The sequence below is a fragment of the Lytechinus variegatus genome, chromosome 3, assembly GCF_018143015.1.
Source record: "Lytechinus variegatus isolate NC3 chromosome 3, Lvar_3.0, whole genome shotgun sequence".
In the NCBI taxonomy this organism is placed as follows: Eukaryota; Metazoa; Echinodermata; class Echinoidea; order Temnopleuroida; family Toxopneustidae; genus Lytechinus; species Lytechinus variegatus.
Window position 1 is genome coordinate 45,044,396 of NC_054742.1, and position 23,436 is coordinate 45,067,831.

The 23,436-nt window shown below is 36.7% G+C and overlaps 1 protein-coding gene and 1 pseudogene across 1 annotated transcript; both read left to right on the forward strand.

Moving 5' to 3' along the window:
- Positions 1–7,354: 7,354 nt before the first annotated feature.
- Positions 7,355–10,829, forward strand: LOC121411139. The gene is made up of 2 exons (XM_041603672.1): positions 7,355–8,150; positions 8,639–10,829. Exons 1-2 carry the CDS (start codon positions 7,592–7,594, stop codon positions 9,169–9,171), a joined length of 1,092 nt encoding a protein of 363 aa, XP_041459606.1. The 5' UTR covers positions 7,355–7,591; the 3' UTR covers positions 9,172–10,829.
- A 2,196-nt stretch (positions 10,830–13,025) lies between these two features.
- LOC121412037 lies at positions 13,026–21,673 on the forward strand (annotated as a pseudogene).
- Positions 21,674–23,436: the final 1,763 nt, after the last annotated feature.

Here is a 23,436-nt window from a genome sequence, read left to right on the forward strand (position 1 = left end):
TAAAACAGGACTCGGGGGGAAACGTCCGAAAATCCTTTAAACGCTCAGAGATTTTATACTTTCGTCTTGGGCCGAAAGGTGTGACATGGGTCGAACCTCGAATCTCAGAATCAATTCATAACTTCTCATCACATGTAGCTCGGATTATATACGCATGCCACAACGCCTTTCATGATTGAGACTCTTCATGTTCCGAAAAAAAATTGCAACCTCATTTTGGGGGAAGCATGCATGTGACTGTTAATAAGAAACCGCAACGCCACGGTTTTTAACAAAGGGTTCGGCTCGGTGATCTACATAATAGAAGTGACTTCAAATTATTCACACAGAAACATAAATAGAGTTATCAAGCCAGCGTATTTTATCCTTTCATTTATCATTTTGTATTTTTGTTTATTTCTTTTTTGATCCCTTGAAAAGCCAAAGTGGCTGTCACCACTTGCCCTGCATATATGACGCACTAGTTACTATGGTTACAGCAATAGCCAATTCGTATACCATGATGCGATCTGTAAAACGGACGGCAAATAATAAACACTTGTTTTAATGTTTCGATGACAAAAGTTTTTGATTATAGGACAAGTCCACACCAGCAAAAAGTTGAGTAAAAGAGAAAAATTCAATTAGCATAATACTGAGTATTTCATCAAAATCGGATGTAAAGTAAGAAAGTTATGACATTTTACATTGTTAACTTTCGCTTAATTTAACAAAACAGTTTTATAGACATCTTGTTCGGTACGCAAATGAGGTGACTGATGACGTCACCCACTTACTATTTCTTTTGAATTCTATTATGTGAAATATGAAATATCATAATTCTTTTCTCAATGTCCAGAGAAACAAAGATTTATTCCTTTCTGAACATGTGGAATAAGCATTGCTTAAATATCTTATGGTTCAATCAAGCTGGTCGTTATTGTTAAATTATTGTTAAACATATATATTGTATAATTCAAACAATAAAAAAAACAAAAGAAATAGTGAGTGATGTACATCATCGACTGTCCCATTTGCATGATACTGAGTTGTGCATAAATATAACTATTTTGAGGAAAAAGTGAGCCAAACTCCAAAATGTAATAATGTTCTTATTTTACATCAGATTTTGATGAAATTTTCAGCGTTATCATGGGTATGTTTGTTTGATTTTTCTATATTGATTCAAATCAACGTTTTTCTGGGATGGGCTTGACCTCTAATATCCCCTTTTTTGTTTCACTTGTTTCTACCTGAAATAATATCATACTGTACATTTCTAGATTACTGCAAGCAACAATTATTTAATATGCTAACATTGAAATATCGTTAATAACATTTCACAAATAATACCTTTATTTTTTGTATTCTCTCTAATCAAAATACACGTTCACATTCCATAAGCAAGTTGTAAAAATTATTTGAAACATGATTATAAATTACACAATAAATCCATAACAAGTATAATTATACAAATTATGGATCAAACCTCAAAGATACTGGAAATTAATACTAATGCGTTTCAGCAATTACAAAATGAAATATTAACAAGATGTATTAAATGATAAGAGAGAGAGAGAAAAAAAAAAGATTAAAATATTAATTATAATGATCAATGACAGTGGTTTGTGTTTCAGAAATCGGTCCATTAAGTATGAAGCACAGTCATGGCTACGCAAAAGTAGGAACACTGTAAAAACTGCGGTATTAAAAGTGACACCAATTGGTGTTAATAGAGGACCACACACTGAGGTGTTAAAATTACACCCTAGAGATTAAACATAACACCGAAGAGTGTAAATGTAACAACAAAAGGTGTTGTAATAACACCTATAGGTGTAAAACTAACACCACCAATTTAACACCGGTGTAAAATAACTGGTGTAGTCCTCTAAAACACCGGTTAACACCACAGTTTTTGCTGTGAATCTAAATACATTATAATAAGGGAATGGGGCACTGGTGATTTAGCCCCCGAAATGCTCAAAAGAGCCCTGGAAAATAAAAAAAAGGGGGGGGGGCTGGAAATCTCCTTTCATCACAATGTTAAAGCTCCAATGTTACAGATATAGGCAGTAAGTTGTGAAAAGCAGCCCCAAAAAATAATTTTGAAAATTGTGTGATATACACTCAATAATGATAAAAGAGATTTTGAACGGGCGGTGATGATGGGTGGGGAGGGGGGGGGATCAAACAATGGGCAAATAAATGCGCACTCCCCGTTTCAATGTGTCGATGCCAGGTTCAGTTGGACTTATAATTTGCTTGTGCTTACTTTTCCAAATCTTGTAGGAATCAAGACTCGAGCTACTTATAACTAGAATCTCATTCAGGGGCCCAGTGTCACAAAAACCTACAACTCTTGCAAATTTGCAACTTCCATGAAAATCTTAAAGATGATTGGCTGCTGAGCCCTGTTACCATCGGAGTTGCCATAATGGCAAAATTATGAATATGGGTAACTTTTTCATGAAGCGGGCCCCTGATGTATAGCATTGTATATGGTATAGTGAAAACAACTCCCACTTCCCTGGTGAACAGTGTACATCAGAGCGTTTGAAATGTTTGATATTTTTTTGAATAACAGGAACCTAGAATGATGTAAATGTATATGAAATTTGTAAGGTTGGATAAACTGTTTATGGTTGGATAAACTGTTTATGCAATCAATGTTTTAAATGACTGCAGTTAATTACATGTATATATTAACAAAATAAAATCCCATTCTTTTATTAAAAATCCCACACCGATGGCTGATATTTGAAACTGAAATTATTAAAAGCCATTTTTGGTAATGATATTTGTGGATATAAAAATTGCAATGATAGCGGAGTGTTCTTGAACGGAGGCAGGTCGCACCTGCATGACCTGCCAAATAATTATTCCAAAAAAAAAGCCCTATCGTTGGTTAGTGATTTTCGACTCCTCTAAAATACCCGGCTAAAATAATATCAATAATATTCCAGCCCAGTATTCCAGCAATTGTTTTTGTTTCAGTGTTTTAGTATATTTTGCCTGTATCAAAATTGTTTGTGCTTTTTGCATCTCCACGTATTTCAGCAATTATATCATGATTTACCTCAAGGTTATTTTGCTTATTTTATGTTGATTTACTCATTTGTATTCACGCGGAATTATTATGTAAAACAATATTTCACAGAACAATCTAATTCTTAACATTTACTATATGAGCATGTCGTACTGATATATTCATTTCATTAATAGACTAACTGACTCAAAGTGAACAGTCAATTTATTGATGGATGGTTCGATAGATCTATTGTTAGACCGAGTGGCTGAGTGATCTAGTTGAAAATGATTGATTAACTGAATGATTAATAGACTGTATGAATTGAGATTGATTGTCAGATAGAATTGATCCATCAATTGGTTGCTGAACAAAAGTATATAGATGTGTGACTGACTGCTTGAAGTGAATACTTTAATGATTGATTGCTTGATGATTGATTAATTAATTAACGATTGATTGATTGGATGATAAAAGGGGTACTCCAAGCTGAAAATAATGATTTTTAAATAAATAGACTATAAAATCACAGAGTAAAATGATGAAAATTTCATCAAAATCTAAAAAAAAACACAATAACTTATTGAATTTTAAGTTTAGCAATACAATGTTAAAACAGTTACATGAACGTCGTCATGAATATTAATTAGGTGGGCTTATGATGTCACATTCCAACTTTCCTTTTTTTCGTTTGTCATTTCATAAAATCAAAATTATTTCATAATTATTTTCATAAATGTATGGATGATAATGATATGTCTTACTTATGATAAAATAAGTTAGTAGAGATAAATATGGAAAGGTACTAAATCAGTTGTCAATCCAATTTTTATAGTTCTTGGAGGACAAAATTTGAATGAACGTAATTCTAAATAATAAAATATAAAAGTACAAGTGGGAAGGACGACGCCATCACTTTGCTCATTGAATATTCATGAAGACATTGCATATAACTCTTCTCAAAACTAATGCAAATATTCAAAATATCATAAGTTCATTATTCCATCAATTTTTATAATATCTTCAGTGCTTTCTTTGTCTGATTTTTCTTTATCCATTCAAATTATTATTCTCTTCAGCAAAAGTACCCCTTTTAAATAATTCTAGACTGATTCATCGACTGTCCAAATTGAATCAGTGATGATTGGATTGATTCACTTAGTGAATATGTGATTGGCAGACTGATTGTTGAATAGTTGATTGATTGATATGCTGTCTGAACGAATAAATTCTGATCGATTGATTGATTAATACTGATCGATAAAATGACTGAAACGAATAATTGAATGAACACTGATTTCTTGATGAGTGATTAATGATTGATTGAGTAATTGATAATTAATTGATTAGTGATTGATTGATTGATTGAAAATCGGTTGATTGATTGGTATATTGTTTGATACAGTTTGTGGTTGGGTTGATAATTTGCTTGATTTGATTATTGAAATATACCGAATAATCTATTGACGTAACAAAATCGAGTGAATAGTATGGGACGATTGAACAATTGAAATACTGATTGCTTGATCAATATTGGTCGGTTGATGAAATTCCTGGACAAGTTAACGAATGATTGATGAATTAAGTGACAAAAAGAACAGTTCGTAGTATATCTCGGTCATATTTGCTCTACAGCGGCCGTACGTATTGGTTTGAATAACAGTGAATAAAATGGCTGTTTTCGACTCGCCGTCGGCTCGCCGTACGGCGCGCCGTTTAGCAAATGTGACCGAGGTATTACTTCATGGAAAATTTTGGTCAAATGACCTTTCATTTCTTTCATTATGATAAGCAGAATACAAAGCAAGATATTACGAAAGCATGCATTACCTAGCAGGATGAAGAAATTTAATAGACATAGTGACTAGAACATAATATAGCAACGATGAACAGTCTGTCAAGGTATTTGTTGCATTTCTACTTTGAATGCATATTATAGCATGCTGTACAATGGACTTGGCAAATTGTGAAATACTAGTCGTTCGTGGACACATTGTTGTTTTTTGTGGATGTAAATGAAAAACACAATTCAAAAGAATACATGAATAATCAAGACATCAAAGTTATTGCTTATCTCATTAAATTTTAAACTACGTGTCACTTTAGTACCAAGGATCTTCCTGTGATTATGCGTAGAATTCTCTGATCATGCGCAGAGTGGAACTATACGAACTGGCTTATTGACCCATCGGTCAACTGCTTCATTGATTCATTTGTTATTTATGATACAATCATTAACTTTTGTTTAATAAATTATTGCTGGTAAAAATGTACACGACGGTGCCTAAAGTGACACTCATAAATTCCATTTGTAGGAAATGAGGGTAAAACACAAAAAAGTTCTATAAACGTGTCTAATAATCATTGTGATCAATACCATGATTGAAGAAATTAATATGATATTATGCAAGGATTAAAAAACATCCATCACAAAAGTATTGGCCCGTATTCTGAATAAGGTCTCATTAAAACCTCGGGTTAAGGTAGTTGTTTGTCTATGGATAGCCATTGTGATACAAAACATGTAGGAGCGGTTCAATATTATATGAACACACTTGGCGTACAATTCACCCATACTTATTCTGAAGTCGATTCAATTTAAACTAAAGTTTAAAGTTGTGGTTTATCTATGAATTGCCAATATTGGCATAATTATTAATAACAGTATAGAATTTCAGTGAATCAGCTCATTTTTTCTCTCAAATCATTCTTAACTGTTTCGGAATGATAAACTATATAGCTTTCTTCGCTATTCACAAGATATGAAAGAGCATACTAGTAAAACATATAAGAAACATACAATGTAACAAAAAATAAAATGACATGTTTGGCTTTCAATAATTTATCACATAGTTAGACCGTGGTCTAAAGTTATACCGGACTTCAGAATGCGGGGATAATGTTTAACAATAACTAACTTGGTTTTTCTTTACGACATTCAAGCATAGGGGAAAAACAGAGTAAACATAAGAAACGTAGTAAACATGTTTTATAGGCTTATATAATTTTATAACGATGGGGGCTTGTTTAGCTTCAGTAGACCATGACCCAGGGCCCCCAGTGCCCCAACTCTTTGAAGCACTGAAAGAGTGCTTTTTTACGCAAGTAAAATGCCCTTAACGAACGTGTCAGCGCCCCTTTCATCAGAAGAGGAACCGGTTTAGGTGTTAGCAAGTACCATATCTTGTATCAGTGTCAAATATTACCCAAAAATCCCCCCTCACGAACGGGTTCTGTGCTACTTTCACATGAGAAGAACCGGTTTTATGTCTGAGCAAGCGCTCCCCTGCCTTCTTGCAAGTGTACTTTCTCGAATAAGTGCCCCCTTTTTTCCAAGAAAAGTGCCCTTTACGAACACGTCCTGTGCCCCTTTTACTGGACCTCTAGAAAGTGCCCTTTACCATGTTATAGGTGCCCTTTCTGGCTTTCTCGTATCAGTGCCCCTTTTTACCCAAGAAAAGTGCCCCTCACAAACGTGTTCTATGCCCATTTTATCTGAGAAGGACCCGTTTTATGTCTGAGCGAGTGTTCCCTTGCCTCCTTGTAAGTGCAATATCTCGAATCAGTGCCCCATTTTAACCCAAGAAAAGTGCCCCCCCCACGAACGTGTTCTATGTCCCTTTCACCTGAGAAGGACCTGTTTTATGTGTTAACGAGTGCCCCTTTTCCTCCTCATAGGTGCCTGTTCTTCATATCAGATAAGTTGTCCCGAAAAACCACTCTTTTCCTGCTCGATGAGCGCTTGGTTTCTTCAATTAGCGCCGTTCTGCTTCCTTCTGCAAGTGCACAAGAATGACAAAACTTGTAAACATAATAAAATAATTCCAAGTGCCTTAAATTTCATAAGTCATTGTGAGTGGGGTAGATAAGCATTTTTTTTTGGGGGGGGGGGTAAAATAATGGCCGTTCACAGGGGGGTGCAGTTGTCCCCCCTCCGCAATTTTTTTGTTGTTGAAAACTCACATTTTTACTGCAAACAAAAACCAAAAGTATGCACAAAATCCATAACTTTCACTTAATGAAATGCAAGAGCGCATCAATGATAAGCTCGGTCGCTTCACTTCCTCGCTTTTGATTTTTCCAAAAAAGTTAACGTGTGCTGCACCCGGCAAAAGATGTCTGCATGACCGCTAAGTTTTCGAAAGAAAAGGCGCCATTATTTCCCTGTACCCCCTTTCAACTACTCTCTGCCGCCCCTGCCATGACCGAAAATAATTGGACTGGACTTCAGACTGACGATTGTGTTTACCTGTACAAAAACGCCCCTTAGAAGGTGAGACACAGCAGGCCGTCATTGTCTATTCGCAAATGATGACGTATTTATGAAGGGCCACGTGACAGTCGATTAAACAGACCAGTGCTGATGTTGATAGACAATTTTCATTGCGTTCATGGTACTGCTATTGAATTACAATAGTGAAGTACATGCACAAATCAATTTCGCAAACCGGTTTTGTTAATTCCTCGCATTACATGCACAAATTACGAATCAACTCAGTGGACACTGTGTAACTGTATTTATTAATCAACTACTAGAATTCAATATAACCGTCTGATTGTATATCTGTTGTAAAGATATTCCGGATGTATAGCACGGACGATAAACGTAATCTCTGCCAAGAGGAAGCAGATTCTAGAACCACTGATCTGTCACAACAGCATGCGTCCTACCCTCGAGCACCACAATACCAGTATGGCACCCAGGCTCCTCCTCATGATCAACAGACCTACTGCTACCCAACACAACCTGTTGCTCCTCCACCAAGTGTGCTTCCTTACGACCTCGATCAGGTGATGGTAGTCCCGTTCGTACCTCGAAATAGGGGTGTGTACTCTCCCAAATCACTTACCCTGGCAGTCATCCTCTGCATCCCAATCCTTGGTCTGTTCGGAGCGCATCACTTCTACCTTAACAACATGCTGCTTGGTGGTCTCTACTGCAGTACCATGGGTATCTTTGGTATCGGATGGGTTGTGGATTGGTTCAGGATCCCGTGGCTCGTTAAGAGGTGCAACCAAGATATGAAGGAGGCGCACGAGAAGGGCCATTGGCTGTTCTCTATCAACAGATTCATTGGTCCTCTTACGAAGATCTCCTTGATCGATGCATACCTCATGTGGCTGCCCCCTATGGGCTTATTTGGTGAGTAGAATGTTTTTCTCTCCAACATTGTTTGAATACAAGTTGATTATTGGAATCTCAGCTCTCACGATAATTATATTGAATGTTTTTGGAGGCTTCTGTTGAGAATGATTGTATATGCCTAGTTCATCAAACGTCGTTTAGAAGGGAGAAATACATTAATTTAGTGTCAATCGATCTCAAACAAAGTACGTAGCTGTACATACTCTCCATTCAACGCCAGATTCCCTCATACGAGCCTTGAGCACTATACAGAGTGGACTTGGCCAAGACCAATTTGTTATTGATATTAAATGGCCTTGTAAATACTTCACGATCTTAACAAATATAGGCTTTAATGTCTATTTGTCGATGGAAAGGTATTTATAGAGTAGTCAGCATTGAATGTATATAATTAATGGCTGTAAATCAAAGTCATTCTATCTGAAATAAGAAAATGAATTGGAATGATATTCTTCATCTGTACTCTCTTTTATTCACCATCACAGGAATTCATCACTTCTATCTTGGACGCACCCGTTATGCCGTGTTCCAAACCTTTACCTTTGGCTTGAATGTGATTGGATGGACTGTTGATCTGTTTCGGATGCCGTGGCTAGTCCGCAAGGCCAACGAGGATGTTACCAAGATGAAAGCTGGCACCAAGGTCGAAGACCCGTCATACTCACTCATGGATGCCTATCTTATGGCTGTTCCTCTAGGGCTGTTCGGATTTCACCATTTCTACCTTGGTAACACCAGGCGAGGTATCCTCTTCCTCTGCACGTTTGGAGTCTTTGGTCTGGGATGGCTAGCAGACCTGTTCCAAATGCCACTGATCGTCTCTGAAGCGAACAAGGAAAGGCAGCTCCGGGAACGACTGAATGGAGCACTCACCCATCAGCAAAATCAAGCGTCCGCAACGACTGTGGTTGTCGTACCTGCTGGAGATAGATACCAAGCCACAGCCGGTTACCTCATTGAGCAACCTCCAGCTTACTCAGCCCGAGATACAACCGAATATATCGCCGGACCAAAATAATCACGATCTTGCTGTACAAAACGTGCAATTACCACCACAAAATTGCTACAACTCGATGGCTGGATCCGAAAAAGGAGACAAATTTTCTCAAAATAAATTAGACCCTGTATTCTATTTATACGCAAACAACATCGCTTGCGTTCATAATTAATTGTTAAATCATTGTATCTAAGAAAAGTGGTTTCCACGTTCTTGTGACTTTATGCTATTAACATTTAAGTCAATAGGCTGATTTATAAAGCTAGTGCAGTGGTGAATAACAAACTATGTCTGCCTTCCTCTTCATTTGTCATTCCTCGTCGAGTTAGACTGAATGAGGACATAGGTGACTTCGGTGCATCATTTGATCACGATATGTGAACTGAAAATGTTATAAGCCAGTTTTGATTGTGAAGTACCATTTTTTGCAGCTATCGGCGTCCATATTCCTTTTGGAAATCAACAGAAATATGTTTGCTTTACATCAGCAATGAATCCAACACCCGACATGATATTAATTCACTGTCATGATATCTATGTTGAGTTTAATGGATTTGTATGTATATTCTATTTCTTTATGCGTGTTCTATATTTTTTTTTTACATTTGCAAACCAGAGAAATACAGAGATCAATGTATCAATCTATAATTTACTGGACCTCGAGAAGAAGGTGGAATCAAAGGGGAATTCAAAAACCAGTCATGTGTAGATCAAACCATCACAAACACAAACAATGCCATAATGGATCTCTACCTGTGAAAAAACTTCTTTTGGGGGGGGGGGGTGCAGTCTTTCATACGTAATTACGTATCTAAACAATGACAGAATGAGCTAGCATGTTGTAAAGCTGCGAGCTTCTTCAAATTGAATTATGTCGCCTGGCGAAAGTTTACAGACAGAGGTATATCGTTAAAGTAGACGGTAGGTTGTACTTCTTTTTAAAATTAGACCATGGACTTATGACATTATTTTACTTCATTTTTGTTAAGAATTGTCAAATGTATGGATGTGTGATCACAACATTTGTACGTTCAAATCAAACTTTGTAATTATGGGTAATTTGATTTGATATTGCTTTTTAATTTATGATCATGAATGTTATATTTTACTTTGTTCAATTTTGTTTTATGAGAGAAGAAAATAAAAGATTATAAAAAAAACGTAGGATGCGACTTTTTGAAAGGACAGAAAATTTGTGTAGTATCAACAACATCAGCTGGGGCACTAGTCCAGACTGATCATGACTTGCGTGCGCATGTGTGTGTTTGGTTATATGTATATTATTATGTGCGTGTCACGAAATATTATTATTATCAATGCTGCTATTCTTCAGTCACGTATAGATTTGTTTTGTTGTTTTTATATATTTTGTAACTTTTGTTTTACGGACTTGCTGAAAACTACCTTGTCTGCTGATAACAAGTTTTTTTTAAATCGTATTGAAATATATAAACAAACAAACAAAATCTGTAACATTAGGAAAAGATCTGTGACTTCTGTCGAATGGATATTTTAGATGGATACAATGTTTTATATTTGAAGGGTCGACGAAATACTTTAAAAATCCAATATTTTTTTTTGTAAATTACATGATGTATAGACGCCTGTATATTGCCATGGTTTTTATCATTGTACTATTATCATTGAAAGAATACATTTCGTGAATAAATGTGAATAAACAGAAAAGATAAATATGTTCATCACCCGTCGGTCTACTTTTCTTCATCATAATTTCGATTCTTTTTGAAAGAAATGTTATGCTTTACATTGCATTGAAGTTCAGCTTTAGACAGAAATAAAACTAAAAACTTATAATCTGACATATGGACTTCACGTATTATTGGATGAATTACCTTATTTATATATTTTTTTCCTTTTATTAAAAAAGAACAATTACTATAGTACCATGTCTATAGCATTGAGAAAACACTTCTTAAGCCAATATTTCATCACACATTAGAAAATTACGAAAATAAAACATGACCATATTATTCTATACTGAGCTAAAGATTTGTTTTTATTATTCTAGATATATTTTGGATAAAGAAATGAGGTAAAAGTACAAATAATAATATAAAAAAAGGAAGTAAAAAAAAAAACGAAGTGGAGTTCTCAAACACCGGTATAGTTCACAGTATTTACTTTTAATTCTAGAAATTCATAGATCAAACATTATGATTGTCGATTTCATTTTGGAATACAAAATGTATAAAGGAACTGAGGAGGATTAGAGTTAATCTCGCGAGAATGGTGCAGCGTTTAATTAGCATCCCAGTGATGATGATGATGATAATAATGATGAGGATGAGAATGAGGATGTTGATGATAATGATGATGGTGATGATGATGTTGATAATGATGATATTGATAATGATGATGATGATGACGAAAACGATGAGTGTTGTGACGTTGCTACAGATGGTGATGCTACTGCAGATGATGACGATATTGACAGTATAGGTAATTTTAATGATTTAAATTAATGATTTTGATGATGATGATGATGGTAAAGTGTTGGTGGGGTGGGGTGTGGTGGTGTTGGTGATATCAACTAATCAATTAAAAACACATTAGATTTATATTGTTATATCTTACAACATCAACTGAGATCATAATTATAGCATATCAGGCACGAAGAGTTAATAGCATAAATGGTGAACGCGGGCTTTCTCAGCCGCATCATCATAATCAAATTCAACAATTCTATTAACAGAGAGACTTTAAGATCTCAACAATATCATGTATGTTTTTATTTCATGTTATTTCTGTTTCCTGTTGATTCATGGCACCCAGGCACTTTTTTCATTCTACATTCTTTATCACACGTGTTTCGGAATAGAATAACATGGTGCTATATTTTGTGCCTATGATGATTGTAGTGAGAGTGATGACGGCTAAACAGCGACAACGACGACGAGTTCATGATTGTAATGGTGATATTGACGATGATCTCTTCCCCTTCCCCGCCCCACTCCCCCCCCCCTCTCTCTCTCTCTTCCATGCTGTGTTTTATCTTCTCTTTCCCATGTTTCCCTGATCTCCTCATCCTCCATCTCTTCCTCTCCTTCTTCCCTTTTCTATTTTGATACCACTTTATTTGTCCAATATATTGGCATCATCATAATATATTATACTAATCAAAAGTGGACTTTGATATTGTAAATATGAAATCGCCATGGTGACGACGAAATTCATTTTGTCCGCGATAAAAGGACACAACCACTCTACATGTACATGTATACACAATGGATTAAACAAAAGAGCTTGTTAGAGTCTTATTTTTGAATTGCTTTTCTTGTCATCTGTTATTCATTTACGTTTAGAAGGAACGGTAACATTACATTCGGTGCAAAGGAAAGCGTAAGTAAATAGCTACATTTACCCCCACCCCTAAATCATGAGAACGGGTTTACGGTTTGAAAATGATAAAGTTATCTTAGAAATAACTAAGACAAGAGCTCGAGATCTTTTTTGTCCTATTGTGGTTTGTGATTTTAGAGGATTCCAACGGACAACCAAGAATAAACTCATTTATAGTTATTACACCCAGTTATATCACTTTAGTTTTTATAAAATCACGATGTTGTTTTGGTAAGAACAAAATATGAAAACAATTATATGATCAATTGACATTAGAACAGTAATCATATGTATAGTGTTTTATGTTATTTACTTATAGCTAAACCGGGTATAGATTTTTTTTCATTGCTTAGCTATTGAACCTAAGTCACCAGACTTGGATTGATAAATTTAAAACATGCCGAAAGTGGGCGGGAGCATAATCATGTGACCAACCAAAAGATGACATCATATGCAATATTGGTAAAAATACGTCGAGTGTGAATTCGTGCGATTCTAATATCGCCAGAGCACATGACTTAAGCAAACTCTCCGTTGGGTCGTCGAGAGCACGTAAAGCATCGAGAGAAGGTAAACATACGAGGTATCCGGCCAAGTACAAAATTGAACTCCAAGCTTTTCTTGCTTTCAGTTTGTGAGCAGAGGACCAGATGGTAACCGTTGTTTTTTATCGTCGATAAATTCATGCAGTATAAATGGTAGAGAAGCTCCGTTGAGAACAAGGGGCAAGGAATTGGAGATACAGCCTTACATGCCTACCTTGTTTCGATCTTACACTATTTATGATAAAGAATTTTGAATATCACAAATAAATTTGGTATATCAGACGACAAGATGGCGTCGAATTCAGATAAAGTTGTACCTCAAGGAGGGGTGTCACCAGGCACAGGTGGATACCAGAATCCAGGAGCTGCCGCACCCTCGTACCCCAATGCGTCTACCAGCTACCCACACCCTAACCCACCCTACCAGCATACCACCCAGTACCCCTACCCACCTGTGGCGCCTCAGCAGCCTCCTCAACCGCTTCCGAACTTCCAGCCTCCTCAGCAGCTTCCCAACTTCCAGCCAGATCAAGTGACAGTGATTCCGTACCATGCGTCAGTGAGGGAACTTAACAAGTCAACATCTCTGGCTGTTATCCTGTGTGTCCCGATACTTGGGATGCTCGGACTTCATCATTTCTACCTCAATCGACCTTACTTCGGTTACATCTATGCCTTTACATTAGGTAAGTTGATCTTCAGGTTCGCTGGTGTTGATGACCATGACGATGCGAACGATAATGATGGTGCACATGGTGGTGATGATGATGATAATTTGGTTTATTATAATGATGATCAGAATGATGCTGCTAATGCAGATCATAGAAGTGATGATGAATATGAGAATGACTGTGACGGTGGTGGTGGGGGCAGTGGTGATGATATCGCAGATGATACTGATTTTTGGTGATGATGATGATGCCAAACAAAATGAATGCGCTTGGTCATAATTCTAATGCCATGACAATATGATTATTTCAGGTAATGCGTAATGTGAAATAAAGAACATGAGTAATTGTTCCCTTGAATGTTTCTTATATCGAGGATGTGTGGAACGTTTCTTATATCGAGGATGTGTGGAACGTTTCTTATATCGAGGATGTGTTGGTGATAATGACATTTTGTATGTTTTCTTTCTTATTTTCTTTTTCTTTCTGTCCATTTCTCCTTTGTTGTTGTTAGTGTGTTATTTGTTCAGCTTCGATGTCTGATTAATATGTAAGCGGGGGGGGGGGGGGGGGCTCAAGGGGCGGAGAATGCATATTAATACATTCCTTCATTCAATTTGCTTAGCTGTTACGTTATGTCATATTGTCTAATTGCTTTAGCTGCAGACAGTAGTCGTTAAAAAATTTATACATTTTTTTTTTATTTTGGATTATGTTTCAATCCTGATACAATTTATCTGCTATGATTATTTTCTAATTGTCTATGTCATTTGATTTGTGTATTCACAGCTGCAACTGATTTTTTTATATTAATGTATGATATTTCTATATTATGTATGTATGAATTTCATTTGAAGTGAATGAATAATAAATATCACTACAAAACAAAAAACATTTGACATACCACTATTAACCGAAAGCACAGTCAACAAGGTCAGGGGTACCAGATGGAAGCTTTCGAAAAAAAAAATACATTCATATTTTATTGAAAAGGTCATGTATGAAGATTTTATTTAGTTGTAGGTTGATGTTAAATGATATAGATATACTTCAAATGAACAAAACGCATCAAGTTTACAAGTTGTTATGATATACCCTCGGTAGTCTAAATGTATTTTAATATTTTCTTTTATATCCAGGACTGTTTGCTCTCGGATGGATCATTGATTGGTTTCGTATCAAGTCCCTCGTCAAGAAATGCAACCAAGAGACTCGAGAAGCCCAGATCCGTGGCTACAAGCTCTACAGCCCTATGTACCCTGGTCCACTAACCAAGATCTCCCTGTGTGATGCCTATATGCTCTGGCTTCCACCCATTGGTCTCTTCGGTAAGTGGATCTTCCTTCCACCCTGGAATAACATGGACCTATCATTATTGACAATAGGGCCATGGTTTTACGAACTTACATTTAGTTTCTGCTTTCAAAACTATTGCGTGTTTTTATGTGGAATTCCATGCACAGTATATTCTACCACTTTACTTTTAAAACAAACAGAAAAAATGAAAATGCGATCTGTCAATCTTGAAGGGAATAGGTTTAAAAAAACAACAAGATTCAATACCAAAGCTATTAGCAATTTCAATTCCATTTCTCTGATACGGAGGCAATATTAACTCTTCGGATGAAAATACTGAACAGTCGGTTGTTGGTTTCGCAAAAGAGAAGACATCTGAAAGTCAACTCGGGGGCGTTGTTTGATATACTTTCTTCAGCGAAATTTACTAAATTCTTGCCAGATAAAATTTAAAAACAGCATTTTTCTTTAAAATAATCAACATTTACCGTATAGGCCTATTATGGGACTTCATTGTTTTATTTTCAGAAATCTTCTGATAAGCACTCACTCAAAGAGTTCTTTTCGTTTTTTCTTGTTATAGGTTTCTACCAGTATTACCTTGGTCGTAGCCGATATGGTATTTACCACACTTTAACATTCGGTCGCTGTGGCCTCGGATGGTTGCTCGATTTCTGCCGCCTTCCTGCAATGGTCCGTAAGGCTAATGCCAACATCGCCATGATGAAGAAAGGTATCCGAATCGAAGACCCTCCTTACTCTGTCTGCGACGCCTACACATTGGCTTTCCCTCTCGGCATCTTCGGGCTACACCACTTCTATCTCGGAAACACCAGAAGGGGGTTCTTGTTCCTCTGCACGGCCGGGGTCTTCGGATTGGGTTGGTTGGCGGATCTCTTTCAGATGCCTTTGATCGTGTCAGAAGCGAACAAGAATCGGGAGCTGAACCAGCGGCTGGTCACTGCCGAGGCAAATAACGAAGCACGGGCTGTCCACACCACGGTCGTCGTGACACACTCTGCTAACTCGGGCTACACCAATGGTCCGGGTGATTCCAATGGGCAGGTCGTTTCTCTTCCTGGGCAAGTCAGCGGACAGGTCCTAGCCGGAGGGGCAGTTGGGGCTACAGGTGGGCACGTCAACGAGCCACCACCGGTCTACAAGCCCGAGGCTGGAGAGGGTGAAAGCGTCATGATTGCAGCTAATGATCATGAGAATACGGGGCAACCAGGATTCGGGCAAGGTACCTCGTCCTCACAAGCAGATACCAAGGAGAAGAAAGATTTTCTTAACTAAGATATTCATTATAGACAAGAAAGAAAGAAAGAATTTTAAGTTGCATAAACATAATAAAGAACCAGAATAGTACCCCAAAAAAAATCAAAGAGAGTTAAATTAATTAGAAAATTCAGATTTAAGCATTATGTGACAAAACATTCCCAGTGTTATCTCAGCCTATCCTGCATGCCGCTGTCAAACTCTTTAATGATAATGTTCGTAAGAAGTATTGATTGAATGGGGTATGATATCGGTATAAAGTGATACAGGTATACCGACTTTGATAAATTTGTATGAAACCACAGAAATATACTGAAACGTCAAAAGTAATGTTAAATATAACTGTCATTAATATCACGTCAAATTTTATTAAAATTCTCTCGTAACAAATCTGACCAGCACTATTTATTTTCCCATAGTTTCTTTATTTTTAAATCTTGTATATTAGTACTAAAGATTTGCATATTTGCATTGTAAAACTTGCAGAAAGAGCAGAGTGGGTATAGAGGGGTGAAAGTTTCGTTTTTCTAAAAGGTGAAAATACTGTTTCATTTTCTTGTTTCTATTTCTGAATCAATGTCTTCTTCTTCATTACTATCGTTCTTATTCAAAATGTATTGTGCCATCTAACTCTATGGAAACAGAACACTATTTTATTCTGATGCATCCTATTAGCCTGAAATGTTGTTGGATTTCTTGTTCAGCTTATATATATAGTGTTATGATCTGATAATTGCATATACTGTTCTATATATATTCTATGTTTGACAAATGCAATCTATTAATCAATTATTAGATTTGTCATAATCACACTCTATATATTTCGCCTTCTTTTCTCATTTTCATATGTCGTTCATAGTCTCTAACACTCGAGTTACACTAAAAAGGTAGCGTTGATGTAAATAATTATATAATATAATATCAATCTCACAATTCGGATTGTGTTATTTTTCAGAGAAGTTTGGGGGTCATATGGAGGGATGCATATAGAAAGGGAGGAAGAGAGAGAGAGGGGTAGTAAGAGAATGAGGAAGGGGCACAAAGAAGGAGAGATATAAAGTGAGAGGGAAAGAGGGGGGAGAAGAGGGGATGGAGTGAGGAAGGCGAGTGAATTAGCAAGAGCGACGTCTGTGAAAAAGAGGAGAAAGAAGAAATTTTAAGGATAAGGTAAGAAAAACTCAATAAAATAAAAAATATTATATTCCAAAATCATGACCACCAAAAGGACCCCCCTCCCCACACACAAAAATCAGTGAATCTCACTAACGTTTCCCTGCCAGAACGAAGTTGATTTGAAAATAGAGTAAATAAACAAAACGATCATAAAGCTGACAGTTTCATCGTTATTATATAAACAAACTTTTGAAATGTAATTAATTTGTAAGTAAACGAAAAAAAAAGAGGAATCTATGGGGTCAAGCATGCACCCACCTTTTTCTTCTGTGTTTCATCAATGTTTCCATAACACAGAGTTGCCAACTTTGTAACTCAAGCCAACGAAAGCATCAAGCCAACAATAATCTGATATAAAAATACAAAATAGTGTGCGACTATGATATCATCAGTTCCCCCATTCGCATGTTGTGCATACATGGATGTATAGAGATTTTTTTCGGGGGGGGGGGGGGCGCATACAAAAATTCTGAAAAAAACCCTCAAAAGCTAAGGAGCAAAGAAACCGAGCTGGTGATAGGGCGCTTTTGAATTTCTAAAGGGAAATTGAAGGACTTTTCGCGCATACTTTTTTTTTGGGGGGGGTTAAACTTTACAGTAAAAATGTCAGTCTTCAAAATTGTATTTAATTATTGATGTGGTCTTCTTTATACAGGGTAGCCCTTTCAATACCGAAAACTGTTTTGCTAAGGGGTCCTCTCTTCGGGGGAGAGGAACAATAAATCGCCCCCCCCCCCCGCTACAGTAAACATTGTGTGCATTCATGACTCAAGCTTTCTTATTCTACAACCGATTAAAAAAAAATCATCCAGTGTGATGCTTGTTTGATTGTCCTCTTTTGGGGTGAAATAAAAACCAAATAATGATGAGATGAACCTGACCTTCAATATCAAAACGGAAATGCGAAAGGAAAGTGGGCATTTATAGAATAATAATAGAAGAGGAATATTTTACATGGGCAGTCATTACAAATATAAATGGATGAAAGGTAGATAGTGGGAGCTTGTTTTGATAAAAGGGCACTCATCATGCCAATCGGAGTTAGTGCAATTTTGGAACAGTTTTCGTGTTCATTTGGGAGCAATGCCCTCGGAGATGCTTATGGGACCTCGAACAATGTAAAACGAACCCCAAATAGAAAATGGGCACTTATCAAACCCAATGTATAACACTGTGTTATATTGTACCCTCGTTCTTTGGAAACGCCTACATGAAGGAGAGGGAAAAGGAAAGTTTATAGGGGTATACAGAAAATGGAATAGAATGATTTTATTGGGATATAATGTAAGTGTTACGCGCTTCAGAAGAGACTACTATTTATTTTTACGATATTATATTAAATACTTTATGCAGCATTGTGTGTTTTTTGTTTCTGTTAATGTATATTAAGTTAAAGTATGGTGATTTACATGTGTTTTATCTGCATCTAAAGTAAAAGACTATTATTTGCTTTTCATTTGGACGTTCAGTTCACTATCATGACATCATTAAGGGTGTGTCTTTAATTGACGTCATTAAAATCTCGGAGATCCAATGGTCATCGCGAGATTATCTTATTTAAAACTGAATAAAATGGATGGGGAACTGACATAGATATGATTATCTTATCCACTTTAATATGCAAATTTGCATTCAGGGCGTCAGGTTCAATAGATTTCCTAACGTGAATTATCAATATGATGGCAAAGACGCGATAGTTGTTTGCATTATCGTCGACCATGCCATGGTATAACTATATTTACAATGTGTTCGGCCAGTTTTATCGCACCATGTGTAATTATTAACGATTCCATGCGATCTTTGCGCCCATCTGAAGCAACTATTAACTCCTTTTGTTGATTAAAACGGATGACTTTAGGTGAGATATTCATGCCAGTCATGTGAGGTAGTGTAAGATGACGTCATCTGCTATACGAAGTATACTGATGGGCCTCTAATTTCAAGACCACAGTGTCTTTCAAAATACAGGCATTTCGTTTATTTAAGACAGCTGACTGGACCATGTTGATATAGGAAGGGGTGTGGTGCTGTTCGCAAAGAGTTTGATTTAGTGTAGGCCCTATTTGATGAAAGAATATCGCATTAAAATCAACCAACAAACGGGAACAAACGCAGTCAACATTTTGAAATTTTGCTCCTTCCGTCGATCTGCAGACAATTTTCTATTGATGTTCTGGTCTCATTACTACAGCAGATAGGACCAAACCGATTCAATATGACCCAGGTAGTGGTTCCAGATATGCAGACGGCTCAACGTCAATTCCAAGAGCAGGAGGAAAGAAATCGGAGCAACATGCCACAGTACACAGACGAAGTATACCTTACACCGAGCCATACCGCCCAGGACCGAAAATTCGCCGTGGCCACCATCCTGTGCCTGCCGTTCATGGGGTTGTTCGGAGCGCATCACTTCTACCTCCGCCGGAAGTTCTTTGGGACAGTCTACGCCTTCACGTTGGGGTTGTTTGGTATCGGCTGGTTCATTGACTGGTGTAGGATAGAGCCCTGGTCAGGAGATGCAACCAGGACACATCAGAAGCCAGAGCAAAGGGGCACTGGATACACAGCAAGAAATATCCAGGCTATCTCACAGATAAAACATTGTTGGATGCAGTATTGCTCTGGCTCCTCCATTTGGCATATTCGGTAAGGTGCTAATAAACTCATTTTCAGCACGGTGATACTTCCAAAAAGTATCTGTTTTTTTTATACAGAGCATAAAAAAGTATATACTTAAGATGGATGTCTCCACATTCCAAAATGTATCATGTAGTATTATTTATATATATATATATATATTATATTCTGCTTTTGTTTTTTTACAACTTAGAAAAATATAATAAGGTATAGATATATTTCAAGTAGATTGTTAGAATGTATGTATGCATGTGTTATTCATTATGTCATTTGCCTATGTTATGCTGAGAAAAAATTATTACACTTGAATATACTTTTGTTATTGGAATGTGGAAATAGATAAATCAAATCAAAATCAATATACAATGCCGTTAAAATTTTCATCAATTCAGCAGAAAATGATTGTAAGATACTTCAATACCAGTTTGATATCAATTTCAATTAACCATTATTTTGTGGGTCGACAATGTATTTGTAAGCGTTTTAGTATTTTGGTGTAAATTATACAACTGGAGGAAAACAATAAAACCTTGCACGGAGTACAATAAAGTTATAAAATAAGCAATAAATAAATTGCGATTAAGGAGAAAAGTGTTGGCAAAACTCCGATCCTCGAATCAAAATTAATGAAAGCCTATCATGATGTGCGTGTCTTTGTGTTTCATACTTTATCAAAAAAGACCCCTTCTTTTCGAACATGTAGGTCTATACCACTTCTACCTCGGACGAAAGCGATACGGCACGTACCAGGCCTGCTCCGTTGGCTTCTTTCTTTTCGGTTGGCTCATGGATATCTTCAGACTCGCCTACATGGTGGAGAAAGCCAATACGGACGTGAAGCTGATGAAGAAAGGGGAGCGGGTAGGTGAAGACCCTTACAAGACATCCGATGCGTATCTACTGGCGTTTCCTCTAGGTTTCCTCGGGCTTCATCACTTCTACTTGGGCAACAGATCAAAGGCGATCCTCTACCTGTGCACCTTGGGTGTCTTTGGGATAGGCTGGATCACCGATCTTGTCCAGATGCCTCTGATTGTCAAGGATGCGAACAAGAAGCGAGAGTTGAGTAACAGGCTGCAGAATGCACTAGTTCAAGGAGGACAGCCTCAGTCAAATGTCATTGTGATGACGACCATACCGGCCACCAATGCAGGATTTGTTGTAGGGCCTGTTGAAGGTGGGCTAGGACAGAATCCTGCTATGGTGCCAGGGGCAACAGTGCATCTTCCAGAACCCCCGCCGGAGTACAGGGAGAATGCATCAGCAGGTGAAACAGTGATTCACGAATAAACAGGATGAACAAAATCTGTACACTGTAAAGACTCAGCCTGATAGAAACTTTCACCAGTTAGTGTTAATGAAAAATCAAACCCTGAAGTTTGGGCTTGAAGTTTACATTGTTGGACTAACACCGTAACTTTAGACGGGTGTGATGAATTAGTTGGATTACGTGGTCCTCCTTTTGGACAGGGGAATTCTTGTCACTTTCTTGGTGTCGGGGTGGGGTCTCTATTAGAACATCAGGTGGACAAGAACAGGCAATGAAAACCTTGGAATCAACTGCAGTGGGGCGTTGAAATTTTAATTATTTTATAAATCAGGATATGCTGGATCTTAAACGATAACATCTCTGAAGACACTTCCACGCAAAAATAAAGGTAGAATAACAATAATATTGCTAATCCTGAACTGAAATTCTCAAATCCATGTGGAGTTGCCCATGTGGAGTATCATGATTGATCAAAACCAACTCCATTTCATGTCGGTAAAGACAATAAAGACACTGAAAACTAAGATGTACATGGTATACGATATTTATCATGTAATAATTTATTCTCTCATCTTACAGCGTAAATGAATTCTATTCATGAGAAAAATTCATTATAATCTAAGTATTTATTGGCCAAAATGCTTCGTGTTGAATTCATACAACTTTAAATGAATTCTTCCTAAAGCGAGCATTATCGTGATCATTAAAAAATTTAGCAAAACGTTACTTTGATGCAAGAGGTGCATTTATGTTGTCGGTATATTGTCCATAATCTGTTTAAACAACCATCACTTTACCCCTCCCTCCTACATGGAAAATGGTATCAACTTTGAATAGGAATCCTAATTATTTTTAAACGAATTTCGTATGAAATATTCCTCTCAATCCCCTTGAAACAAAGATATATACGAGTGGAAAGTTGGCCGATTGTTTTGATGTTTAATTTGAAATATTATATTTTCTTAAGGTTGTCAGGAATATCCACTTGGACTGATAATTGTAATGAAAATTGACTTTATTTATGAATGGCAATCTGTTCGTAAAATTACAACTTTTAGACATAATATCACAAACGAAGTGGCTAAATACAGCCAGAATTCCGATTAAGCATTCTGTAAGCAAAAATAATTTTTCAACCAGAATATTTTGTTATATCATTGGAAAACACAAACATATTACATATAAAATATTTTGCTCAACATTTTGCCCTTTATAATTATTCAGGTTGTTCGTAAAGTCATTGGTAACAATGCGAGCAGCTTTATGAAACAGCTCGCAGGTAAGACTGTTGATGGTGGATGTATTCGACTAAAATTTATCATGCTTTATACTAATTCGCCTCTTTTTGTGTATATATGCTGTGTTTTTAAATAAAAGTCTATTTAGAGTATTGTAAATGATACAATCTTCTAACACGTCCAATTAGTACTGTCAATAAAAATCTCCCTTTTAATCCTGTCTTAAAGTCACTATTACATATTATTTGATCAAAGTTTCACCAAAGACGTGGCAAACTGAAGAGAAAAGTGGGCATTTTGACGCAAAGATAAATGAATGTTAATTGTCTTATAAGGGCTGATGAATAAGGCGCTTTTGACGCAAAGATAAATGACTGTTAACTGTCTTATAAGGGTCGATGAATAAGGCGCTTTCAAAATCCAGATGTTGGGGGAATTAAATGGGGACAGATGATTCAGATTTACTTTTTAACTTTATAGAACTGGACATTTGCATTTTTTTTAATCCGAATGTTTAGTCCTCATTTTCCATTCTCTTATCGAAAGCTCACTCTGACACCTTTGTCAGATTAATGGTTGTAGTGATCTTTGTAGATTGGCCTACACCATCAAACTGGAGGTTCGCGCTTCAAGTCCTACTTCATCACAAAATTATATCGTTTGAAATTGTATAGTGATAATTATCGGCACTCTATACATTTCTCTAAATACTTTGGACGCTGAAAAATCCGACAATCGACCAGTGGTAATATAGACCTATTGAAGCATATTGAGCAATAAACATGATGGATAATTAACATGATGAATAATTATAATCGAAA

Bases quoted from the DNA above. Each gene is read 5' to 3' on its own strand.
- LOC121411139 (XM_041603672.1), top strand. From the start codon at position 7,592: ATGTATAGCACGGACGATAAACGTAATCTCTGCCAAGAGGAAGCAGAT. The intron at 8,151-8,638 runs GTGAGTAGAATG...TCACCATCACAG, and splicing joins GCCCCCTATGGGCTTATTTG to GAATTCATCACTTCTATCTT.